Raw genomic sequence first — 22,866 nt, forward strand, 5'->3', positions numbered from 1 at the left:
TCAGGATCTCCAGGAGTTGAGAGAGAGAGTGGTTGGAGACTGGCTGATGAAGAGTGTAATGGAAAAGCTGGGGATTATTTACAAACACATATGAAGTCATGGCTCAGATTCAGCTAGGAGGTGGTGGTCTGGTAGCATCACCTCATCAAATTTGCAGCCTTGTTCTCTGGAATCTCGGCTGTCATTGAACACACACGAGTAGGGCCGGGTCTACACCAGAAACTTTTGCTGGCACAGCTATGCAGGTCAGGGCGCGTGATCTCCTGGGACATCGCTGTGCTGCCTAAAGCCCATAGGGGCAGTTATACCAGCCAGAAAACCCCTCTTGCCCGGAGAGCTTATTTCAGCCTCCTACTGATGTTGTCTCACAGTGTGTAATTGAAACATTCCTTGGAGTAAGAGCCTGAGTCTCCCACCTCCCAGGTCCAGTCCTTCTCTCTCTTGTGTGCTTGTTCGCTGTGGCCCAATAAACAGGGGGAATCTCACATAGGAGCAGGGAGGGGATTTTCCCTCTGGCTTTGGCCCTGGGGCGACACTGCTGGGATCCAGTGTCCAGTTCTGGGGCCCACAGGTCAAGGGGGAGGTTGGCTGATTGCAGAAGAGCTACAAGAATGACGGAAGAATTAGAAAACCTGCTTCATAGTGACAGGCTCCAGCAGCTCGATCCACTGAGCTGAACACAGAGAAGGTCCAGGGATGACTTGATCCCAGCCTGTCAGTCCCTACATGGGGAACGAATACTTACTAAGGGGCTGCTCAATCCAGCAAAGGAAGGTCTGACGCGATCCCAAGGCTGGAAGCTGGAGCTGGACAAACTCAGACTGGAAATAAGGCGCACATGTCTACCAGGGAGAGGAATTACCTGATGGAACAGTTTCTGAAGGGTCCTGCTGGGTTCCCCGTCAGTGGCCGTTTTCACGGCAAGCCTGGGTGCTTTTGCTGAGAGACCTGCTCTCGGAATCCTGTGAGGGGCGTTCCCTGGCCCGTGTGACACAGGAGGTTGGACGTGATGGCCCCAGTGGGTCCCGTCGGGCCTGGGGATCTGCCACTATTTACATATTTTATCCCAAGTGGAAGAGCTGGAAAAGGAGAGATTGAGAGAGACCCCTGCCTGGAAGGACCTATAGCCTGGGGGTCAGGCTGTGCCCCTGGAAGGGATGGCCAGGTAGAGGAAAGCATCACACTAGCCTCTTCCACAGCCAGGATGAGCGCTCTAACCACTAGGCTGCTGGATAACACGAGGCTTCCTCCTCCGGACATATTGTGGGAGGGTCGGCGTGCTCTGAGACACCTGCTGGACTGGGGCCTGCAGGTAAGGGGGGTTGCAGCACCTCGGGCTGATTCTCTCCCCTTAGCTCTGACCTGCCCTTGTTACTATACCAGACGATTTCTGTATGATTTTTAATTTGATATAGTTTAAAGATCCCAAAGTAATGTTCATTAGAAGGCCTTTCCTTTTTCCTTTCTCTGTGAGCGGTTTGCAAAGCCAAACTGCTCAGCACATTCTGGGTCAGAAGAGATAAGACTTTGCAAAAACAACTGTTCCTCGGAACAGCACACAGAGAATCCCACTCTTCTCCTGTTCTTTATCTTGTTTGTTATGTTAAGCAGTTTTGTTACACCCGAAGAGTTGTTAAAGTCAGAAGAGATATGTGTCGAAATCAAGCTTGAGAATGCATGTGAATGGATGTTGTGTGTAAATAGAAGATGAATGGTTAGGAGTTCCAGCCTAAGAGTTACCACTTCAGTATCGATTGGCCGAAGAATGCGCTAAGTGGAGCTAACTGGATGACCCCCGGAGGGCAGACTGGAACCCACCCAACAGCCCCAAGGATGGGAGACCCAAAGAACAAGATCACATCGGGCAGCACAGAGCCGTCAGCGATGTGCCATCTGCTGACTGATTCAGCAACAGCATGATGAAGCCACCTCCATGGACTGGCCTGGGAATAAAACTCCGATTAAAAACAGACCCTAAAGACAAAGGACTTTGAGTCTAGTTCTACAACCACCCTCCAGGAGCATCGGATGAGCGTCTGACAAAGACTCCGCTCCAAGCTCAAGCCCAGGTTACCTGGCCAGTAACTAGGAGTGAGCAACCTCTAGGCTGGTAACTATAACAACTTTGCAGAACTTTTATGAGTATGTGTGTGGTGTTAGGATATAGATATTCAGGCCTGTCTGTAAAGGCCTAGACTCTTAAGAATTTAGGTGTATTCTTATCACTTCGCTAGTTCTAGAGGTATAAAAGAAAGAATCAAAATCGCTGGCTGCCGGTGTAAGGGCCTTCGCTTCCTGTGACAGTCTGAGGCCCTGTGCTTAGGCTAAGGCCACTGGCCAAGCAGCAGGGGCAGCCCCAAGCTGGGAAGCGGCCGGTCACCTCCTCACATCCCAAACTAGTCACACTGGAAGAAGGTGCCATGGGGCTGTGAGGATACAATCCTGTCCTGATAGTGCCGATCGCCTCCAGAGAAAGGGAAGTGCCTAGAAAGTGTAAAAGGAAACTTAGTTTGAGAGCATCCTGTCTGGCAAGAACTCACTTCTCAAGAGCTGGGATGTGAAATCCTCACTTCTGTGTTGTTCTGTCACCGTAGTCCCCATTTCCCCATTGTTGGTCTGTATCATCTCGGTCTGGATCTTGATTGTTCCTGTCTGCTGTATAATTAATTTTGCTGGGTGTGAACTAATTAAGGTGGTGGGATATAATTGGTTACATAATCATGTTACTATATGTTAGGATTGGTTAGTGAAATTTCAGGAAAATGATTGGTTCAGGTCGAGCTAAGCAGAACTCAGGTCTTACGATATAGTCTGCAGTCAGTCAGGAAGCGGGGGGTGGGTGCGTGTGGGGGGGGATGGGAACAGGGAATGGGGGTGGGGGAGTCGGAATCATGTTTTGCTAAGCGGGGGGGACGGGAACAGGGCCACAGGTGAAAGGCTCTGTGGTGTCAGAGCCGGGAAGGGGGACACTAAGGAAGGAAACGGGGATCATGCTTGCTGGAAGTTCACCCCAAAAAACATCGAATTGTTTGCACCTTTGGACTTTGGGTATGGTTGCTTCCTGTGGGTGCGAGAAGGACCAGGGAAGTGAGCGGGTGAAGGAATAAGCCCCCTGACATGTGGGAGTGAATGGGATGGAGTAAATATGACTGTTTACTTGCTTTGCCTCTTGTGGTATTTTGTGTGAGTACCTGGGCTACGTGATTACGTGTTTACTGGGTCTCTTTCTGTATTCACACTGAACGCGGCATTTTGCCTTATCCCCTTTTACAAGATCCCGTTGGGTTTCATTTTATTGCTATAAAAGCCTGCCTCAGCCAGCCCCAGCTCACACGGAGGACGGGCCCTGGGCTCCTCACTCCCGCATTGGCCTGCTGCCCTGTCAATCAGGCTGACCGGGAAGGCTGGCCTCTCCGCATTGGCCCTGGGGCCTGTCAGTCTCAGGATAATGACCCCTCTTCAGCCCTTCCCCTTTCTTTGGGTCCTGGGAGAGGGCCCACCAACCCCTCCCCCCCTCACATTTCAGGGAGGGGCCAACAATGCGGGTGACCAGACGTCCCGATATTAGGGGCTTTGTCAAATATACACATCTATCCTCCTCCTCCCCGCAAAAGAAGTGTCCCGATTTTTCACTCTTGTTCTCTGGTCACCCTACCCATGGCCCCCGACATTTGGAACCGAGGAGCCAGTCTGGCCCAGTGGGGTGGGCAGGGGGCTCGGGGCACTGGTTGCCCGGCAATCGTCAGGCGTTCTGCGGGTCTGGTGCCAAGGCGGGAATTTGCAGGTGGACAATAAACTGGGTGAAGTTTCCACCGGAAGCTGTTCTCGGCGAGGCACATGGCCCCGGGGACCTGGAGATGCGCCACAAATTCTTGCCATGAGATCTCGAGCTAACGAGGGCCAGGGTCGGAGCTCCCACCCCTGCCCTAGGGAACTGTTGGATGGTTAATTCCCCTCCCTGCTAAACATTTGGATTTTGCCCACTTTGGCCCAGAACAGCCCCAGGCATCTGCCGTGCCCACCCCAAAGTTGCGTGGGGTGCCCCTCACCCCAGCACTGTGCGGCATCACTCCCCTGCTTGGTCAACGATTAACATCAGGACAAACAGCTGCTTAGTTGAACCCAGAAGTTCTGACTCCCCGCATCTCCCCACCCTGCGGTCTGACCACTAGACCCCACTCCACTCTCCGAGCTGGGGATGGAACCCAGGAGTCCTGGCTCCCAGGAGATAGGGACAGAGTGGATTCTCCATTCTTAAATGAAGACACCTCTTTCTAAAGGATGTGGCTCATTTCCATCCACACACACACACCCCGCCACCCCCAAGCCAGAAGAAAAAGACATATTGAAGGAAGCAGGGCTGCGGTGGAAAAATACAGTATGTGATCGTGTAATCGCAGGTTGTAGCAGAATGCAAACGCGCCGGGGGATTGGATTACGCTTGCACTGACAACCTGGCATTTCCTAACTTCTGACTGCTCGACTGTGACTCCACGGGGTTCTTGGAATGTAGATTTTTAATACAGATTAGATATATTCACACACACACAGAAAGACAAGCAAATTATTTTGTGGCTCAGCAATGGGTAACCGGAACATAACGTAAGGCTTGGGGCCTATGAACTTTGGCACAGATAAATGGCCCAATGGTCGTCCCTAAATTTGGGGGGATTGGGAACAGGGGAGGTTTGTCCATAACGACACCAGCCAGCCACAGGGACGTGAGCTAACGCCAGCTTTGGGATACTGTAGGATGGGAACATCTGCAGATGTCTGACCACAGGCTGGCCATGGCAAGGAATTGACATGTGTGATAATAAGTTGAAATCAGTAATATCCTAACCTACAGGAGAAGGGACCCTGACATCAGCAGGGTGAGGAGAGACAGATAAGGAGGAGGGGAGAACCCCCTAAGGAATAGGCATTAGGCACAGTGGCGTTAAAAATGGTCCCCCAGGCTGTGGGCAGGGGGCAAGCGGGATGTAGCGTTTGGGGGACGTTGAGGACATTGGAGGAAGGTGATGGTGAGGAGGAAGACAATGGCTAACGATTCCGGTTGTTCCACAAGGGGCGGTGTGCGGGGATGGGCAGACGGACATTCTGTGGTAACGCTGTCCCCGGGCTGGGCTGAAGCTTGTGTGATTCTGCTACAGGGTGTTGATCAACAATTAGAAACAGAAGGTTCCTCCAGTGCGAGGGCTGCGACCGGCCCCATCGGGGTTCCCAGCTGAACGGCAATGTTAAGAACGCTGGGACGGCTCTAGGGACCAGAACCTGTCAGACCTCCCAGTGATCGCTGGGACTTCGTAAGTAATCAATAGAATTAACATACGACTCATATATCGGGCGCCAATGTGCAGGAATCAGGTGCTGCATGGCCCGTGCAGGGCAGGGGGTCAGGAGAGCAGCTTCACCAGCAGCAGCCCAGTCAGGCCAGGCAGGTAGAGGGCAAAGGAGAATTTCCCCAGAGCCGGGCTGGCTCCGCTGGGGGTGGCAGGTTTGGAGGTCGCCTCTGTGAACATGAACCCGTAGACTGCAGAACTCATGATCTCTCCGTATTTAATGCCCTTCACAGACTCAGTAGCACAGCCTTTTGCAACAAATGTTGATATCACTGGAGGTGAACCTGAGGGAGGAAACTAGCCTGTTATTAAGTGGGGGCAGCTCTGGTTCCTTCTCTGCCCCCAGAACCTCTGTCTCCACCATCCAGCGGTTCCCGCCTCTGCCCCCCGGTCCCACCCTCCCGGTGCTCTCCCTGCTCTCGCTGTAACTGGCCACGGCAGGCCGGGCGTCTGGTCCCCTCTTGCCTCCCCCGCGCCCCTTTCTGCAGCTCCACAAGAGACTGAAGCTGGAGTTTGGATCCCAGCTGATGGCCCGGGGGCGGCTCCTTCCCCAGCGCGCGGCCCCCCGAGGAACACGCCCGGCTCTCAGCGTCCCCGGCAGCCCTGACCGCTCGGTTCAGTTATTTTATAAACACCCCAAAGCGCTGGGAGTCCTGGACACACACTGAGAACAGGAGCTTCCACACAGAGCAATGGCTTAGCTCCACCTTAAACATACAGGGAGTGGGGTCTAATGGTTAAAGCAGTGGGGGCTGGGAGCCAGGACTCCTGGGTTCTCTCCCCAGCTCTGCATCGTTGACATAACATTGACATAACAACAAGAGACGCGTTGTCATAACTCCAGGAGCCGGGCAGCATCACTGAGGCGGGGGAGCTGGTCTGGAAGGAAAAAATTCCCAATTCCTCTCTCCTTCCCTCCGGCCAAAACCCCTCTTGGCTGCCTCCACCTTCCCAAAGCTTCAGCACAGCCCGAGGGTTGGGAGACTCTAGGGGCCTGTCTACACTACAGCTTGGGCAGGTACAAGTTACGTCACTCCAGGGTGTGAATAAGCCACCTCCTTCAGCGGTGTAAGTTACGCCACCCTAAGTGCCGGTGCCCACTTCCCGCTGCCATCCCCACTGCTGCTCGCGGAGGTGGTTTTATTATGCCGACCGGAGAGTTCTCGCCTGTCAGCACAGAGCATCTTCACCGGATGCGGTACCATGGCACCGCGGTCGCCCTTCTAGTGTAGACTGGCCCTAGGTTTCAGCAGCCCTTTGGGGAGTTCCCGAGGCGTGAGGTTCCCGGGCTCGCTCCCGCACTGCGGCCAGCTGGCAGCATTTACCTTTCACTAGGTTCCCAGCGAAACTGATGCAATAGTTCTCATCCCCTGTACAAGGGGTGTCTTGGCTGTCGCAGGGATTGGTATTCAGAGCAAAGCAGGTTGGGCACTGCAGCCCATTCTTGGTGGTGTTCTCCTCGGGCACTGAGAAAGGAGAGACACACGGTTACAGGGTGGCTTGAAGTTCATTTACCCCACATTGTGCGCCCACTCCCCTGCATTGCCCAAGTGTGTAAAGGCCCCTATCCCCAGCCCGACAGCATTGCTCCGTCCGTCTGTCACACAGCAACCTCGGAAGCCTGCAGCTGATCAATTCCAGCATTTCCAGGCACTTTCTAGGCCCCCAGGGCCAGAACCTTGCTGTCTTTGGGAGAAATCAGAACATGCCCCCCCTCCCTCCCCCCACCAGCTGATTAGCCCAGCCCCCTCTGCAACTGTCTCAGATCAAACAACTGGTCGATGGCCCCACTTACACCCCCATCTCCGTTCTGCCCAGCATCCCAGGGGTGTAACACCCGGAATGACTGATCTCCAAGACAGAAAGGAGGATGGTGGGGGGTAGGGGAAATGGGGAGAGGCGTATGGGGGAGGGGCACTGAATCCATGGCAAAGCAGTGGAGATTGGAATAGAAAGTTGTCTCCAATGCACTCCAAGAACTTGCTGGATGATCTGAGCCCGGCTGTGTTATTTTCCCAACCAATCTCTGGGTGATTGAAAGCCCCCCTCCCCACCACGGCCTCGGCTTTGCAGGATTTTGTTGTTTAAGAAAAGCCTCACCCACCTCTTCTTCCTGGTTAGCTGGTCTGTCGCCGACCCTCCCATGGCGTCCCCCCACTGCTTGTTACCCCTTTTATCCCGACCCGGAGACTTTCAACAAGTCCATCTCCTATTCCCAACCCAGCCTCCGAGCAGGTGCAGACATCTTTGCTATACCAGGCAACCCCTTCTCCCTTTGTCCCTGCCCGCCCGGAGCAAGCCGTGCCCCTCGGGGCCGATATCCCAGCCGTGTGTCTTCTCCCCCCACATCTCTGTGACGCCGGCGATGTCCCAGCTGTGATCACTCACTCATTCAAAAGCTGAAAGCGATGGGAAATCCAATTGTTTGGGGAAATGGCCAAATGGGCCGGTTTGAATTTTTTGCACAAGGACCAACGGGGATAAACTGGCCAGCGATGAACAGCCCCGAGTCTCTGAACTCAGTTTCCAGCCATCAGAAGAGGGACGTCTTGGAGCAGCTTCCCACAGTAAGTGGGGGGCAAAGCCCCCAGCGAGTTTGAAGTGGAGGCTGATAGACCAGGAGGTTTAGATGTGAGCCCATCCCGGCTGCTGCCCCCTCTCTCGCCTGCAGCCCTCGCCCGTCTGATTTCACATGGGCCCCGACTGCTCCACCCCCTGGTCTGGAGACCCGCCAGCTACAGCTATTTCAATGGCGACAGAAATGACATTCGAGTGAGTGGACTTTAGGGCAATAAAGGGGAGAAATGGTAACAAAGACAATCGTGCCGGGGCTTGTCCACATGAACCATTCGACTGTAGTAAGGGGATCCGGGGTGTAAGGATCTGCCGGGGTGTGAATCGACCCTGCACCAGCCTGCCACGGCCCAGCTGTCCACGTGCAGCCTGCTGACACGCGTGAACCCTTCATTCATGTGCTTTAAGCTAGTGCCCTTCCAACAAGCCATGAAATGGCACCGTAAAAACAGATCCCTACGTACCTGCCAGTACAGCCGAGTTACACTTGTCTGTGTTGCACTGTGCGATGTTGACCCGGATATACTTGCCATTCCCAAGAGTGACAGTGACGGGGCCTTTTATGAAAGCACTGAAGTCACGTACGCAGCCTTTGGAAAGGTTTGTGGACTTTGTCTCGCCTACTGTAATTAAAAAAACAAAGAACAGAACTGAGAGGCTGGGAGGGGAACCTCGAGGCGGAGCAGGGAGGTTCTTTTACCTCCGAGTTTGGCCCTGGGGTGACGTTGCTGGGAGCCCGTGCCCAGTTCTGGCACCCACCATTCTAGAAAGAGTTTGCACACTTGGGGAGGGGTCAGAGAAGAGCCATGAGGATGATTAAAGGGCTAGAAAACCTGCATTAGAGCGAGAGGTGCCAAGAGCTCAATCCATGTAGCTGAACACAGAGCAGATTTGGGGGTGACATGATCCCCGTCTGCCAGAACCCACCCGGGGAACAAACATTTACTAACGGGCTCCTCAGTCGGGCAGTGGAAGGTTCTCTGCCGTGAGTCTCTGCGACAGCGACTCTGCTTGAGAGCCAGGTAGAGACGAAGCCGGCTGCAGGGAAAGTGGAATTTAAAACGTCCCCAAGGGGTCGATAAACCGGAAGGTGATTTCGCTGCAGCAGAAGTGAGTAGGCAGGAGGGCAGGAAAACATGGCCCCAAGGAATTATGGGAAGGCATTGGAGGACTATTGGCGACTGTGTGAAATAAGCTAGTGTACAGCTGTGTCCCCACTGCAAAGTTAAAGTGGAACCCGGGTCTAAGCTACACCTTGAACTGCACAGCCAGCCTGAGCTCACAGCTCATATCCACTCAGGTGAAAGGGTCTGTGTGTGGTTAGTAGGGACGGTGGCGGGGGTTAGAGCTAAACCCCGGGTCACGGCCCACATTAAATGCAGTGAAGCCGTACCCTGAGTGGGTGGAAGTTTTAATAAACCCATTTGTGACTGCGCTGGGAAAATTTCCTGACTGTGGTCAGAAGGGTGGGGGGGGGGGATAGATAGATAGATAGATCACATTAAAGCTGATTTGTGCTATGCATCCTTCTTACAGGGTAAATGAAAGGAAACATTAAATCTCTTTAATTCAAAGGAAGGATGAACAAAACCAGGTCTGTAACTAAGGTTTTCAATTTCAAAAGGGCAAACATTGAGAAGGGAACTAGTGAAATCTACTGTCCTGATCCCAGGGAGTTGAAAATGGAGAAGGTTTGGAATCTCTTGAAGTCAAACAGGCAGAAACTATCTTGAATTTGCATCCCAAGCAAGGAGAAAAATCTTGTAAGGCCGGGCTCCAGCCCTGAGCAGCTGACTAAGAGGTTCAGACAGGATTCTGGGAGCCCGGTAGTGTACAAGGGGTCTCACTGCCAATTTCCCTTTTTTAACATAATTCAGAACGTGCATTTCCACCCAAAGCAGCTTCGCTTGCTGCAGCGCAGCCGTCCATTGTGGAGCTGAAAACGTAGTGAATAAAAATCCATAACTAAAGCCCAAGGGGTGAGATCCTGGCCCCACTGAAGTCAATGGCAGATCTGCAACTGGCTCCAAGGGGCAGGATTTCAGACCGCCCAGTCTTCCGGTCGCAACCCTATAATGTTGCCTGAACAAATCAAGCGTCGAGCCCAGACTGAGTGTTCTGTGCCGGGTGAATGTGCTTTGTGGGTGGATTGTGCTGGGGTTGGCCGTAGCGATGAGGATGTGTCAGACTGTGGGGTAGGATGTGCCTGGACTGACGGCAATGTCACCTACCCAGTTTAATATCTTCTGCCACCGTAAAGCAGCCGCCTTTAGCCGTGTCTACTGTGCAGGTCCCTGCTGGAGGCTGGCAGGAGTCTGCTGAGCCATAGCACGCTTGGCATGTCACTGTTTGTGCTGGAGAAAGAAGAACACGTGTTTCCTTTTTACTGTGACGTAACAGTCTCACTCTGACACGTCCCTTAGCCCCAAGTCTTCCCCCTCTGCTCCAAACAACCGAGGGGTTAACGGACCCAGTTTCCTCTGGGGCACTCGGCAATTGCTCAATTTGAACCGCCCTGGGCCAGTGGTACCCAGGGGGTCAGCACGGGGACGGGTGAAGGGGATGGTGCTCTTCCCAAGCTCCGCCCACAAATTCAGCTCCGCCCACCCAAGATCTCATTCCTGTTTTAAAGGTATTCACAGTACCGGAGAGTCGCTCACTTCTCAGCGTGCGTTGCCTGAATCCATTGCACCACCCAGGGCTCCTTGCAGCCCCCCATTGCCCTCACAAATTCGAGTTCCCCTCCCATCTCCTTCTATAGCAGGTTTGCCAGGCTCAGACCCCCACCCCCTACATAATGCCAGGGGCTCTGTGTACCCTCCATTCCCCTGCCCCGTACCAAGGTCTCCTATTCTCTCCCCATGCCAGGGGTTCTGTGTGCCCCCCATTCCCATCCCCCATACCTGGGCCCCCAATCTCCCCCAATGCCAGGGGTTCTGTGTGCCCTCCTCCTCCCCCTCCCCCCCCTCATCGTCCAACTTTCTGCCTGGGAGATCAGCCGCTCAGGGTGTAACATGTTAAGCTCCATGGTGACATTGGGCAGAGCTGGGCTGGGGGTGTTGATGGGCTGGAAGGTGTCAATGGCCCCATCAACCGGTTCTTTGATCTACACACAGTTACAGAGGGGGTTGAAGGTCTGGCTGGGCTGGCCAGACTCCAACAGCTCTGTGTGTCCCCGATTTCCCTCTTCCAGTTTTATGATTCTGTCCCCACCCCCAAAAAAAACCAATAGGGTTCTGCCCAGTGATGTCTATAACATCGTCTGCAATTTGGGAGTTGATGGAACGCAGCATTCAAAAGTTACTTCATTGCACAGAAATAGGGAAATGCCATTGAGGTGAGTGCGGCCAGTTTGTCTGGGCTGCCTGCCGGCCAGCAGAGGGGTCTGACAGAAAGATTTGGGGTGCAGAAGCCAGCTGTCTTGGCCTTTAGCTTCGCGGGGATTGCTCCCCTTTGGGAAGGCTCTGTGTTGCGCTGGCCCCCAGTTTTACAGCCGGTTACAGGCCCTAGGCTTAAGTTAAAGTCAACTTTGCCCACATCCCTCTGGATCAGCCCAGCCATTTGCAGTATGCGGGGGATGGCAAGGATGGAAATTTCCAGGCAAAAACCTGTGTTAAACAGCACAAAGGGACGTTCATTGTCTCTTGTTCCCCAAATTACCATTGATACAAGTCATATTAACCACAGCGCACAGACCTCTTGGGGACCTGTAAGTGGAGAATCTCTGCCCTTCAGTCCTTATGTACAGCGCTCTGCACAAAAGCTATGTAAGTGCAACATCTTCACAGCTTTTCTTTTAGAGAGTCTAAGAGTTTCAGGCTCTGATGCTGATCTAGTCTGAGCTCCTGCCTAGCTGAAGCCAGAAAACCTCACCCAGCCCTTCCTCCATGCAGCCCATATCTGATGGTCGAGCTAGAGCCAATCTTCCAGAAGGACGTCCAATCCCAATGTACAGAGACCAAGAGATGGAGAATCCCCACCCCCACCCCTCCTTGAGAAACTGGTGCCAGGATTAATTCCACCTTGGACTGATCTAAATTCAACTCCCACCATTGGATCTCATTCTGCCTCTGTTTGCTCGGTTGGAGAGCCCTCTGCTACCGGACATTGTAGGCCTGATTCCAGGTTACACTCAGTCCCCTATTGTGTAATTTACTCCTCTATTAATTCCCCTTTATGCTGCCAAAGCAGTGCAGAGGGGCCTTCGTGGGAATAAGAATTCAGGGCAGTGTCCAGTCACGGTGTCCCTCAGGTCCACGCCCAACAGATGGGTTGCTATGGCTGCGGCCCTTGGGGAATTCACACCCTGAGCACTGCAGTGTGACCAGTCTAACCCCTGGGAGATATGGAGGTCGATGGGTGAATGCTTCCCTCAACTCGGCTACCATCGCTCGGGGAGGGGAGTTCCTAGAGGGATGGAAAACCCCGTCCTTTTGGACACGAGGCATCTTCACTACGGTGCTCTGCTGGCCCAGCAGCAGCTCTGTGGCTAAGCCATGACAGCAGCCATAGTGTAGACAGGGCCCTGTACCCCACACAGAGCTAATCCCCCCTCCCTGCACAGGCTGGATGTTCCCCTGACTTGGGGTCCGGGGAGTATAAAGGGTCCAAGCCCAGGAGGGGTTAGACGGCCACAGAAGCAGGTGACTCACGTGGGGAAGTTTGTGCATTCGTCGTAGCTAGGAGAGCAGGGAGAAGGCAGAGGAGGAAGGAAACCATCCTGGTGCTGGGAGGCTCACGGGGCTGGGCTCGGAGCCGAACGGGGCCTTCTACCGGCTGACACAGCGAGCTCTGCCTGAGGGGAGAGGAGAGAGTCAAGACCAAAATGAGGCGAGAAAGGGAATTCCAGCCGAAATTTGGGCAGAGGAGCACCAGGCAACGGAGTCACACAAATAACCAATTCTGTGCTTCACTGGCAGTTCCAAAAGATCGGGTGGGAAATCGTTTTGGGTTGGCCCAAAATTCTCGTCCAACTGCAAAGCTGAACGAAAAATGATTTTGGTTCATTTTCAAGCATTTAGAAAGATTTTAAAATTGGATGAAATAGAAATGCTGCCATCAATTCTGAAATGAAAAGACATTTTGAGTTGGAAAAAATCCAGAACGTCTAATTCGGGAAATGTCCAGACAAAACATTTCCATTTTTTCAAGGTGTTTTTTCTCGGATTTTTTTTCAGCTGCAGCAATGTGGCGAAATTGACACAAATTTGCAAAATGTCTCACTCGCCCTGAACCTGCGTTTTTCAGTGGAGAAACGTTTCGGTCGAAAAATTTCTCCCAGCTCCCTCCTGCCACTGACATGCCTGGAAAAACAGAGTGGGAACTGCAGGGTAGAGTCCTGCATAGGCCTGGTTTTCAAATCCCACTCCGACCCGCCCCCAAACTGTTTCTTGCATTTTTATTTCTCTCCCAGCTGCAAAAACCTTAGATCCCGCAAATCCTACAAGAGAGAGAGATTCCCTCATGCCACTTTTAAAGAAAATAGTCTGGTTAATATATTATACATATAAACGGAAGTCAGACATAATTCTTACCGCTAAAAGTATAAAACAAATCTTACTTAAACCATGTAAAAAGTTATTTAAGTGCTGTTATAATGGACATCAAATCGCTTTCTATCCTTTGCTTAAATTTAAGTATAAACACTTTTATTTTTAAAAAGCCAACTTGCTTTCTATTGCTGAAATTCTACTGATGACAAGCTGCTGCCCTGTGTTTTCCCGCATATTACCGCAGTCGGCTTTCTTTGCCCACCCAATCCCACCTGCAACAAAGCACTTTTACCCGCTCCTGCTATTATGGCAGCAGGTCCTGTGGGTCCCGTGGGATCCCAGTCCTGCTGCAGAGCTCTAGCCTGGCCCAGGTTTCACTCCCTCCTCCGTATTTTCTCCAGGTCTGCACCGTCCCTTGTGACATGGGGCGACCGGCATGGCCTGTGGGGCGCCAGGGTCAGAGCATCCTGCCGATCTGCAAAGGGGCCCTACAGTGTTTCCACATTATCTCCACCCCCTTGGGCGGCTTCTTCACTTTCCACTTCTGCAGCGAGCTGAGATGTCCATTGATCCTCCTACAGGGACACTCCGGTCCCTTCCCTGGATCAGCCCAGTTCGGTTAGAAGCTGTCAGGTCTCGGAGGCTTCAGACCCCCGCCCTGCCCATGTGCGTTACTTTGCATTGACCAAAACTCAACTTCATCTGCCATCGCGTTGCCCGTTGACCCAGCTCCTTTCGATCTCCCTCAAGTTCCCGACTAACCTCAATATGTTGCCTTCTCTGCAGATTTCACCACCTCCTCGCTCACCCCCCGTCAGATCATCTGAGTACCGTGAACGCTGGGTCTAGCACAGAGCCTGGAGGCCTCCACTTTTAAGCTTTTGCCATCACACAAAATTCCCTTGAATTCTGGCTCTGTTTTCTAGAGACACAAGGTGGGGGGAAGAGACGAGCTTCTGAGCGACACCGAGCTCTGCTGTGGGTCAGCGTTGCTCGACAGCTCGTGTCTCTCCCCAGCAGAAGCTGGTCCAATAAAAGCTTTTCCCTCCCCGACCTTGTCTCTCTAATATCCCGGGACCCGAATGGCTACAAGAACGCTGCAAACTCCTGTTTTCTGGCTGTTGTCCTGTTTCTGCTCCATGACGGTCCATTGCCTCCCACCCCAGGACGGCTTCGATTCCTTCCTGCCGTACAGCGAGGGACTGTGCCGAAGGCTTTTTGACAGTCCACATCAAGTACATCGAGTGGTTCATCTCTGCTCCCTAAACCTGGGACGTTCAAAGCAGCCAAAGGGAGACCGAGACCCGACTCCCAGGAAGTTTCAGCAGATGCTGGCCCCCTCGCCGCCAGTTTTTCCTTTGAAAATCTCCCTATTTCATTCCCCCACCACTCCAGGAGTGAGACTTCTTTTCCCTTGCACAGACTGAGCCGCTTTATCCCGGCTCTGTCGTCGTCATGGGGTTTTGCAGCGGGAGCGTGCACCTGAGATATATCTCCAGCCTTTACCCGCTTTGCAGCAGACCAGGGAAGATTACAACGGATAATATAACACGGCTTAGAAACTCTTACCTTCAGGTGCAAAATAGTCCAGTTCACCTCCAATTTCTCTGGAAGTTGAAGAGATGCACTAACCTGTCTAACATGGCCCCTTTCCTCTCTATATAGGCCAAAGACAGAATTGGACGTAATTGGGTGTAATGATTTACTGAAAGCAACATGCAATACGACCATCATGCCTGGCCACTCCCTCTTTAAGTACAATTCAGACCGACTCTTTCTCAACCCATCAGCTTGTGTTTTATAGAACTTGTCTCGTAAAGTCTCCTGGTTCGTGCAACAGAGTTAAGAGATGATACTCAGCTCAGTCACAAGGGTAGAGGTGCGACTGTTTGCACATTGGAGGTGTGAAGGGTTAATGTCTAGCTATTCCACCTGGAAGCAGGCGGGGCACACCCTGACTGTCTCCTAGGAGCAATGCACACATTGCTCTATCCAAGGACAAGGGCTAGATATGAACCCTGAGAACTTGATTGTTTGGACAGCAACTGTGGGAGGTTTTTTTAGCCTGGGCTCAAGGCCTGAGAACCAGGATTGTAGTAGATAGGGGATGGTAACTAAGCATATGAATCAACGTCATACATTCCTTTGTGTAACAGTGTGTAATGCTTAGGGGGAGAAATATAATAAAAGGAGAAGGTGGAAGGCAGGGGGGGCAGAACAGCCCATCTCCGCTGACCAGCCTGCTTGCTTGCAAAAAGCTGTGTTCTGTCTCATCACTGAACCGCAACAACTGGCGCCCAAACGTGGGGCCCTCAGCACTCACCTCGCCCGGCAAGGGTTTCAGACGCGTCACTCATCCACTTCGTGGATCCCGGTGAGTATTTTTCATTGTGGTAAGTATGGGAAGCTCCCTCTCTGCTTTGCAAGTGCAACACCGCAATGAGCTGCAGTATTTGCTGCGTAAGGCTCAGCATGACTGCCCGGCTCGAGAACTCACTCTCCTGCTACAGGAGGTGCGTGCCAAGTGCCCGTGGTATCCTGAAGCTGGAAGCCTTAAGCTAGCGGACTGGGAGCGATTGGGCCAGACATTGCACAAAGAGCCTCGGGCACCCGTGCAGGCTTTACATGCCTGGCACCTCTGCCGCGACGTGGTACAGCGTGTCGCCTCGGACAGACCCTCCCTCGCGAGGCTGGTGCTCTCGCCGCCCCCGTCCGCCCCTGCAGCCATCCCCCCTCCTGGCGATGCGACACAGCGTGTCGCCTCGGAAAGGCCCTCTCCAGCCCCAACAGAGGAGCTGCCGATCCTGCCACCCCCGTCCGCTCCTGCAGCCATCCCTCCCCCTGCTTCGCCCCCAGTGCCTCTATTACCACCGCCTCCCTGGCCTTCCCCACCGGAGCCGGTGTGTGATCACCCTCCCCCCATGGGGCCCCCCGGAGAGTCATCTGCATCTGCTCAGAAGCTTTCACTGGTGCAACAAATGGTTCACGCAGCGAAAGCTCGATCAGATCTTACAGCAGAGGAGCTGGCTGATCTGGTCTCCGTTTGCCCGGTGACCTGGCAGAATGATGACCAGGGCAACCCCGTGGGCACCTGGACCACTCTGCCATACTCGGTGGTTAGAGAGGTAAAGAAAGCAATTCGTGAATTTGGCCTGACTAGCACCTTTGTGCGTGGTCTCATTGAAGGGATGGGTGCTGGGTACTCCCTAATCCCTGAGGATTGGAAAACGCTGCTGCGCATGATGTTGTCACCCAGTCAGTAGGTTATTTGGCTTAGTGAGTATCGGCAGATGGCAGAACGCCAAGCCCAGGTATATAGAGAGCAAGGTATCATTTATGAGCATTTGGCAGGGGAGGGCCAGTTTGCTACTATTGGGATGCAGTCTCAACTCCCTCAGGCCGTCTTCCCCATTATTTCCACCTGTGCCCAGCATGCCTTCAAGAAGGTCCCGGATTCAGACAAGCCTACCAAAAGCTTTGTCAGTATCCGTCAGGGTGCCTTAGAGTCCTTTTTGGATTTTACCAACAGATTGCAGGAGGACACTGACTTTCAGCTGCCAGGGGAGGTCTGTGCCATACCTACACAGGTGATGGGACCTCTCCCTGCCGGCTTTGTAGGTCTTGTTCTCCCTCGCTCACATGCTGGGAAACAGGGCTTTTTTGTCATTCCAGGGGTCATTGATGCTGATTACACTGGCATTATTAAGGTTCAGGTGTGGACTCATCTTCCACAGTCGCTCCTGCGTGGACGGTCAATTGCACAATTGATTTTAGTCCCCTATCAGGTCCCAGCTGCCGAGGATCGAACTCGGGGCGGAGGAGGCTTTGGATCTACGTTGTCTCACTCGCCGTCTCACAGCGTTCAGAATTGGCTGCTGTTATTTTGGCCTTTCAACTTTTTACTGATTGTCCCTTTAATTTAATTGTGGATACCCATTATGTTTATCAGGTAATTGATCATTTACCCCTTGCCCTCATTACCCCTCAGGTTGATGCAGACCTCCTTCACCTGTTTTTGTCTTTACAGCATCTTCTTGCCACTCGTCATTTCCCTTATTTTGTTGCTCATATTCGCAGTCATACCCCTCTGCCTGGGCCACTCACTGAGGGCAATGCACGCGCCGATCGCGCGTTGCGTGGTCAGGTAAATTCCCTTTTTTCTGACCCCATTGAAAGCCATGCCTTTTTTCATCAGTCTGCCTCTGTTTTGGCCCGGCAGTTTCACATTCCTGCTGATTATGCACGTTCCATTGTTCGTTCCTGCCCCCACTGTGCTGCTGCTGCTCCTACTTTTTCTTATGCCGTTAACCCCCGAGGTACCGCAGCAAATCAGCTGTGGCAAATGGATGTTACTCATGTACCACAATTCCGCCCCTATTCATTTTTACATGTTTCCGTTGATACTTATTCAGGCTTCCTTTGGGCAACCCCACAACGTGGGGAAGCCACTAACAAAGTTATTCACCATTTGCTGGCCTCCTTTTCTGTTATGGGTCGCCCTTGCCAAATTAAAACAGATAATGCCCCAGCCTACTGCTCTGCAGCCCTCTCCACCTTTTGTGCCCGCTGGGACGTCCGTCTTAAACACGGAATCCCTTATAATTCCACGGGCCAAGCCATTGTTGAATGTGCCAATCGCACACTCAAAACCTTGCTAGATAAACAATTAAAACAAGGGGAGCTGCATCTCCGAACCTTAGGAGACATTCAACAACAGATGTATATTCTCTTGTTTACTTTAAATAATTTAACACTGAATGCAGATCAGCAGACCCCTGCGGATCGGCATTTTCACAAATCTGAGGTACTGGAAAGACCGCGTGTCTTTTACCGTCAGCTGCCCGATCCACAGTGGCTGGGCCCAGCACCTCTAATCACTTGGGGTCGGGGATATGCTGCTGTGTCTCTCCCTGCAGGACCGTTGTGGGTTCCAGCCCGGTGCATGCGACCAGCACTTAAACAACATGGCATGGCACCAGGGGCTGTCGAATCCCATACCAGAGTTTCAGCTGACCTTGGAGGAGACCGCGTTGCCCCCCGAGTCGACAACGGCGGGACGGAAACGGAGGAGGCGTAGCGTCCCAAGCCAGCCCGTGACATGGGGAGCAGTAAAAGCGTTGGTCGCCACGGCTCAACGAAAACTGGCAGCAGATCAGCAGCCAGAAACTCCTAAGACTTTGTTTGTGGCGATTCTCGCCCAAATCACTGCTAATTCTGTGATGATTGTGTGCCTTTTGTGCCTGCTATTTTCTGTAGGGGTTGGCTCGGAAGCGCCTCCCCCGTTACAAGCCCGAAGGAGAATAAGATACTGCTCTTGGCTTATGCTAATCTTTTCTCCCAGTATGTTAGCATGGCTAATTGGGGCCCGGCCAACTATACTCTGCCTCGCACGGCTATATCCCTCCACACACCGTACCCGGCCGGGGCTCACAATGTCACCTGTGCGCGTGTAGTTAACTGCACTAGTACAAAGGTGCCATTGGGCTGTCAAAAAATTTCTCAATCCCTTTTAAATTGTTCCCATGCTGTTAATGTTTTATATAATTATGGCCATATCATCCTACCATCAGGATGGGTTTTTACTTGTGGTTCATGCACCTTTAATTATATTCCTGCAAATTTAAGTGATGGCACCCTTTGCTGTCTTAGTAGAATGATACTTATATTGCCTTTTGCTGGTTACAATTGTAGTAAAAGAAGTGTACCCCTTTTAGATGATTATATTGCAGATGTTAAGCTTTTGGTTATTTTGTGTTTGTAATCATTGGGCTTATTTTTTGTTGCTGCTGTGTACAATGTATTCCTTCCTTGTTAAGACTTTGTAAAATTTTGCCCTGGAAAGCTCCCCAGGTTATGTCCTTGTCTGTCTGGGAGTTAAATAGCATGACAAACAAATTGGCGGCTACCATGAGATGGCCAACTTCAATAAACAAAAAAGGGGAGATGAAGGGTTAATGTCTAGCTATTCCACCTGGAAGCAGGCGGGGCACACCCTGACTGTCTCCTAGGAGCAATGCACACATTGCTCTATCCAAGGACAAGGGCTAGATATGAACCCTGAGAACTTGATTGTTTGGACAGCAACTGTGGGAGGTTTTTTTAGCCTGGGCTCAAGGCCTGAGAACCAGGATTGTAGTAGATAGAGGATGGTAACTAAGCATATGAATCAACGTCATACATTCCTTTGTGTAGCAGTGTGTAATGCTTAGGGGGAGAAATATAATAAAAGGAGAAGGTGGAAGGCAGGGGGGGCAGAACAGCCCATCTCTGCTGACCAGCCTGCTTGCTTGCAAAAAGCTGTGTTCTGTCTCATCACTGAACCGCAACAGGAGGTGTTTAGCCAGATCATGAGATGGTGTGGATCATAGAGAGAGGGCAAATTCACAGCAGCTGGGGATCTGTCCAATAGAGCTAGGGCCAATTGACACCAGCCCAGGATCTGGTTCCATTTACTCTAATGGAGTGATGGTCGATTGACACTAAATGGGGGATCTAGTGAAACTATCCCAAGGTAACTAAGGTTGACCATGGAGTTGGCCCCATTAGGACAGCTGCCCTCTCACGCCCAGAACAGGTTGTTAAATTCCTTCTCCTTAAATTGGGCAAACATTCATTGGTGACACATTTTGTTATCCGCCCCATGTCAAGGGCGTTGTGTCCAACTGGGTCTCGTGCCCGTGATGTCGCGCCCGGCTGGGGGAATTTAGTTACAGAATAACTGAGCGGAGAAGTGCGTTTCGGCCTTGGTTGTATTTCAAGCCAGTTTTGCTCCCTGAGGTTGTCGAGATGGGTAGGGGGCTTCCAGACGGAATCCAGGTGTTAGGATCTGCAGGAGTCTAAAGAGAGGGGGTGGTTGGAGAGCGACTGGTGAACAGTGCGATGGAAAACCTGGGGATTAGTTATATCAATGCATTAATGCAAGGCTCAGATTCAATTGGTAGGTGGTGATTCTGTATCGGTGCCTCGCCGAGTTTGCAGCCTTGTTCTCTAGAATCTCGGCTGTCATTGAAAACACAAGAGTGAGGGGAATGGGAAAGTCCCCCACAAACCTTTTTCAAAAGCTCTTTCGGTTTAGATAGTTTTAGGCGGTTGCCTTTTCTAAAAGGGGCAACAACTGGTTTTATTTAAAACTGTCTCCGTAACCCATGTTCCATACCTTCAGAGAATTTGAGGGGTTGACATCAGCAGGTCTGGTATGTATAGTTCTGTGAAAGCTCCGGTTGTCACTCTTTATAAACTCAGGTAACACGTTAGGTAGCGACCTGGGCTGTGGGATGCAGAATGTCTCCACATCTGAATTTGTAAAGTTCTGTTAAATGGCCCCACACCCCCCACATCATGCCACTTTAGCAATCTGCTTAAAGTTTGGTTGAGAAATTCTTTTCTCTGACCTGTGTATAATTTTTGAGGCAGGCAACCTTCACTGCAAACAGCTTTAAAGGCCATGGTACTTCACTGCCCATTTTATCTTTGAGGCCTAAGGCCCAGGCTCATGTAGAGAGACTGTCTATTGCTGTTAAGATATACTTAAAATCACTGTAAAACTCCAGAGTAAAACTCCAGACATGGGGGGCGTGGGGAAGGGTTCCATCCTAGACCCTGGCATTACACCTCTTCTGATTAGTAGATGTTTCCCTTCTGGAATGCTCTAAGGGGGGCTGAAACCCCCTTGGTGGGGGGGGAGTTCTTAGAGGGGTCACAGAGCCCTCTTTTCGGGTGGGTCACCCCATCCCAGAACCTGTCCTAATTGGTCAAATCTACTCTCAGGGAGGTCCTGTGGGGCTGAAAATCACCCCACTTGGTACAGAATGGCGGGGGGAGTTTACAGAGGGGTCACATGCCATCCCTTCCTTCTGGTTATGTGTCCATCTTGACCCCAGAAATAATACCCCAGGGGCTGAGTTTTACGGTGACAAGTGGGTGGAGCCTGAGGGTAAAAGAGGTGGGTGCAATGTTTGATTGATGTTGTCACACTTGTACTACTTATCTATCCCCATACACCTCCTCTGTCTATCTCGAAAGATCTCCAGGGCAGGACTGTGTCAACACGTCTGTGCAGCACCTGACACAACTGGGGCCGCAATCTAGTCAGAGTCTGGGCAGAACTTGGCACAACGCATTCCTGATCTCTAGGTACTACCCTAGTACGTTTCTTGACAAAGCCCTGTCTGGCATGATTTAATTGGGGATCGGTCCTGCTTTGGGCCGGGAGTTGGACTAGATGACCTCCTGAGGTCCCTTCCAAGACTGATATTCTATGATTCTTTCTCTCTTACATGCCAAGGGACCACAGATCCCTCTGGGCTAGGATAGCACTGAAGTGCAGCCACCTCTGGGGTGGGGGTGAACCCCAGCCTGGGGAATGTCTAATGACAGCAATGTTTAGGAGATGGACCCTGGAAGATTAAATATCCTCAGAGGGGAGCCCAGTCACTTTAACAGAGACAAGGGTGGCCAGAGCTTCGCGAACCAGCTGAGCGGCGGGGACAGCAGAGCAGCACACAGCAGGAGTTTGCCTGGGAGTTCGCCTGGAGGGAGCCCAGTGAGGCTTACGTCTTGCAAACTGCTCTGAGGAAGCTCATAGTAGGAAGGTGATATGGAAGGGGGCGGTTCAGCTGTTGTGACCTGCACTGGATGTGCCATGTTTGTCTTTCTTCCACAGGACAGAAGCGACTTTGTCTGTACAAAGTGCAAGCTGGTCTCCATATTGGAAGAGAAGATTGAAGGTCTGGAGCAACAGATAACAACCCTGTGTTGCATACGGGAAACTGAGGATTTCCTGGACGAAACTCAGGATAGGCTTCTAGGGGCACAAAGCTCTACAGATATAGAGCAGGTTGCACAGAGGAGCCAAGAGACCAGTGAAGAAGCTTGGCAACATGTGACCTCCAGAAGAGGTAAGCGGAATGTCCGGGTTCCAGTAACACAGACACAGGTAACTAACCGCTTTCATGTTCTCTCCACAGGTATCGTTGCGGAGAGTGGACCAGATGATATGTCTGGGGCGAGAAAGCAGAAGGAGACTCCGCTGGTTGGAAGGCATGAGATGCGCTGTCCTGAGGTTGGGGGTTCCACGACCACCACCCCCAAGAGGAGAAGGCGGGTGGTGGTGGTCGGGGACTCTCTCCTCCGGGGGACTGAGTCATCTATCTGCCGCCCTGACCGGGAAAACCGAGAAGTCTGCTGCTTGCCAGGGGCTAAGATTCGTGATGTGACGGAGAGACTGCCGAGACTCATCAAGCCCTCGGATCGCTACCCCTTCCTGCTCCTCCACGTGGGCACCAATGATACTGCCAAGAATGACCTTGAGCGGATCACTGCGGACTATGTGGCTCTAGGAAGAAGGATAAAGGAGTTGGAGGCGCAAGTGGTGTTCTCGTCCATCCTCCCCGTGGAAGGAAAAGGCCTAGGTAGGGAGCGTCGAATCGTGGAAGTCAACGAATGGCTACGCAGATGGT

At 52.1% G+C, this 22,866-nt stretch overlaps 1 protein-coding gene across 1 annotated transcript; it reads right to left on the bottom strand.

The window, feature by feature from the left end:
• Window positions 1–4,554: 4,554 nt before the first annotated feature.
• Window positions 4,555–12,586, bottom strand: LOC140902974 (phospholipase A2 inhibitor and Ly6/PLAUR domain-containing protein-like). Its single transcript, XM_073323555.1, has 6 exons — window positions 12,569–12,586; window positions 10,896–11,022; window positions 10,148–10,270; window positions 8,381–8,539; window positions 6,668–6,808; window positions 4,555–5,626 (listed from the first exon to the last, which is right to left on the bottom strand). Exons 1-6 carry the CDS (start codon window positions 12,584–12,586, stop codon window positions 5,397–5,399), a joined length of 798 nt encoding a protein of 265 aa, XP_073179656.1. The 3' UTR covers window positions 4,555–5,396.
• Between the last annotated feature and the right edge of the window lie 10,280 nt (window positions 12,587–22,866).

The sequence above is a fragment of the Lepidochelys kempii genome, chromosome 24, assembly GCF_965140265.1.
Source record: "Lepidochelys kempii isolate rLepKem1 chromosome 24, rLepKem1.hap2, whole genome shotgun sequence".
Taxonomy (NCBI): Eukaryota; Metazoa; Chordata; order Testudines; family Cheloniidae; genus Lepidochelys; species Lepidochelys kempii.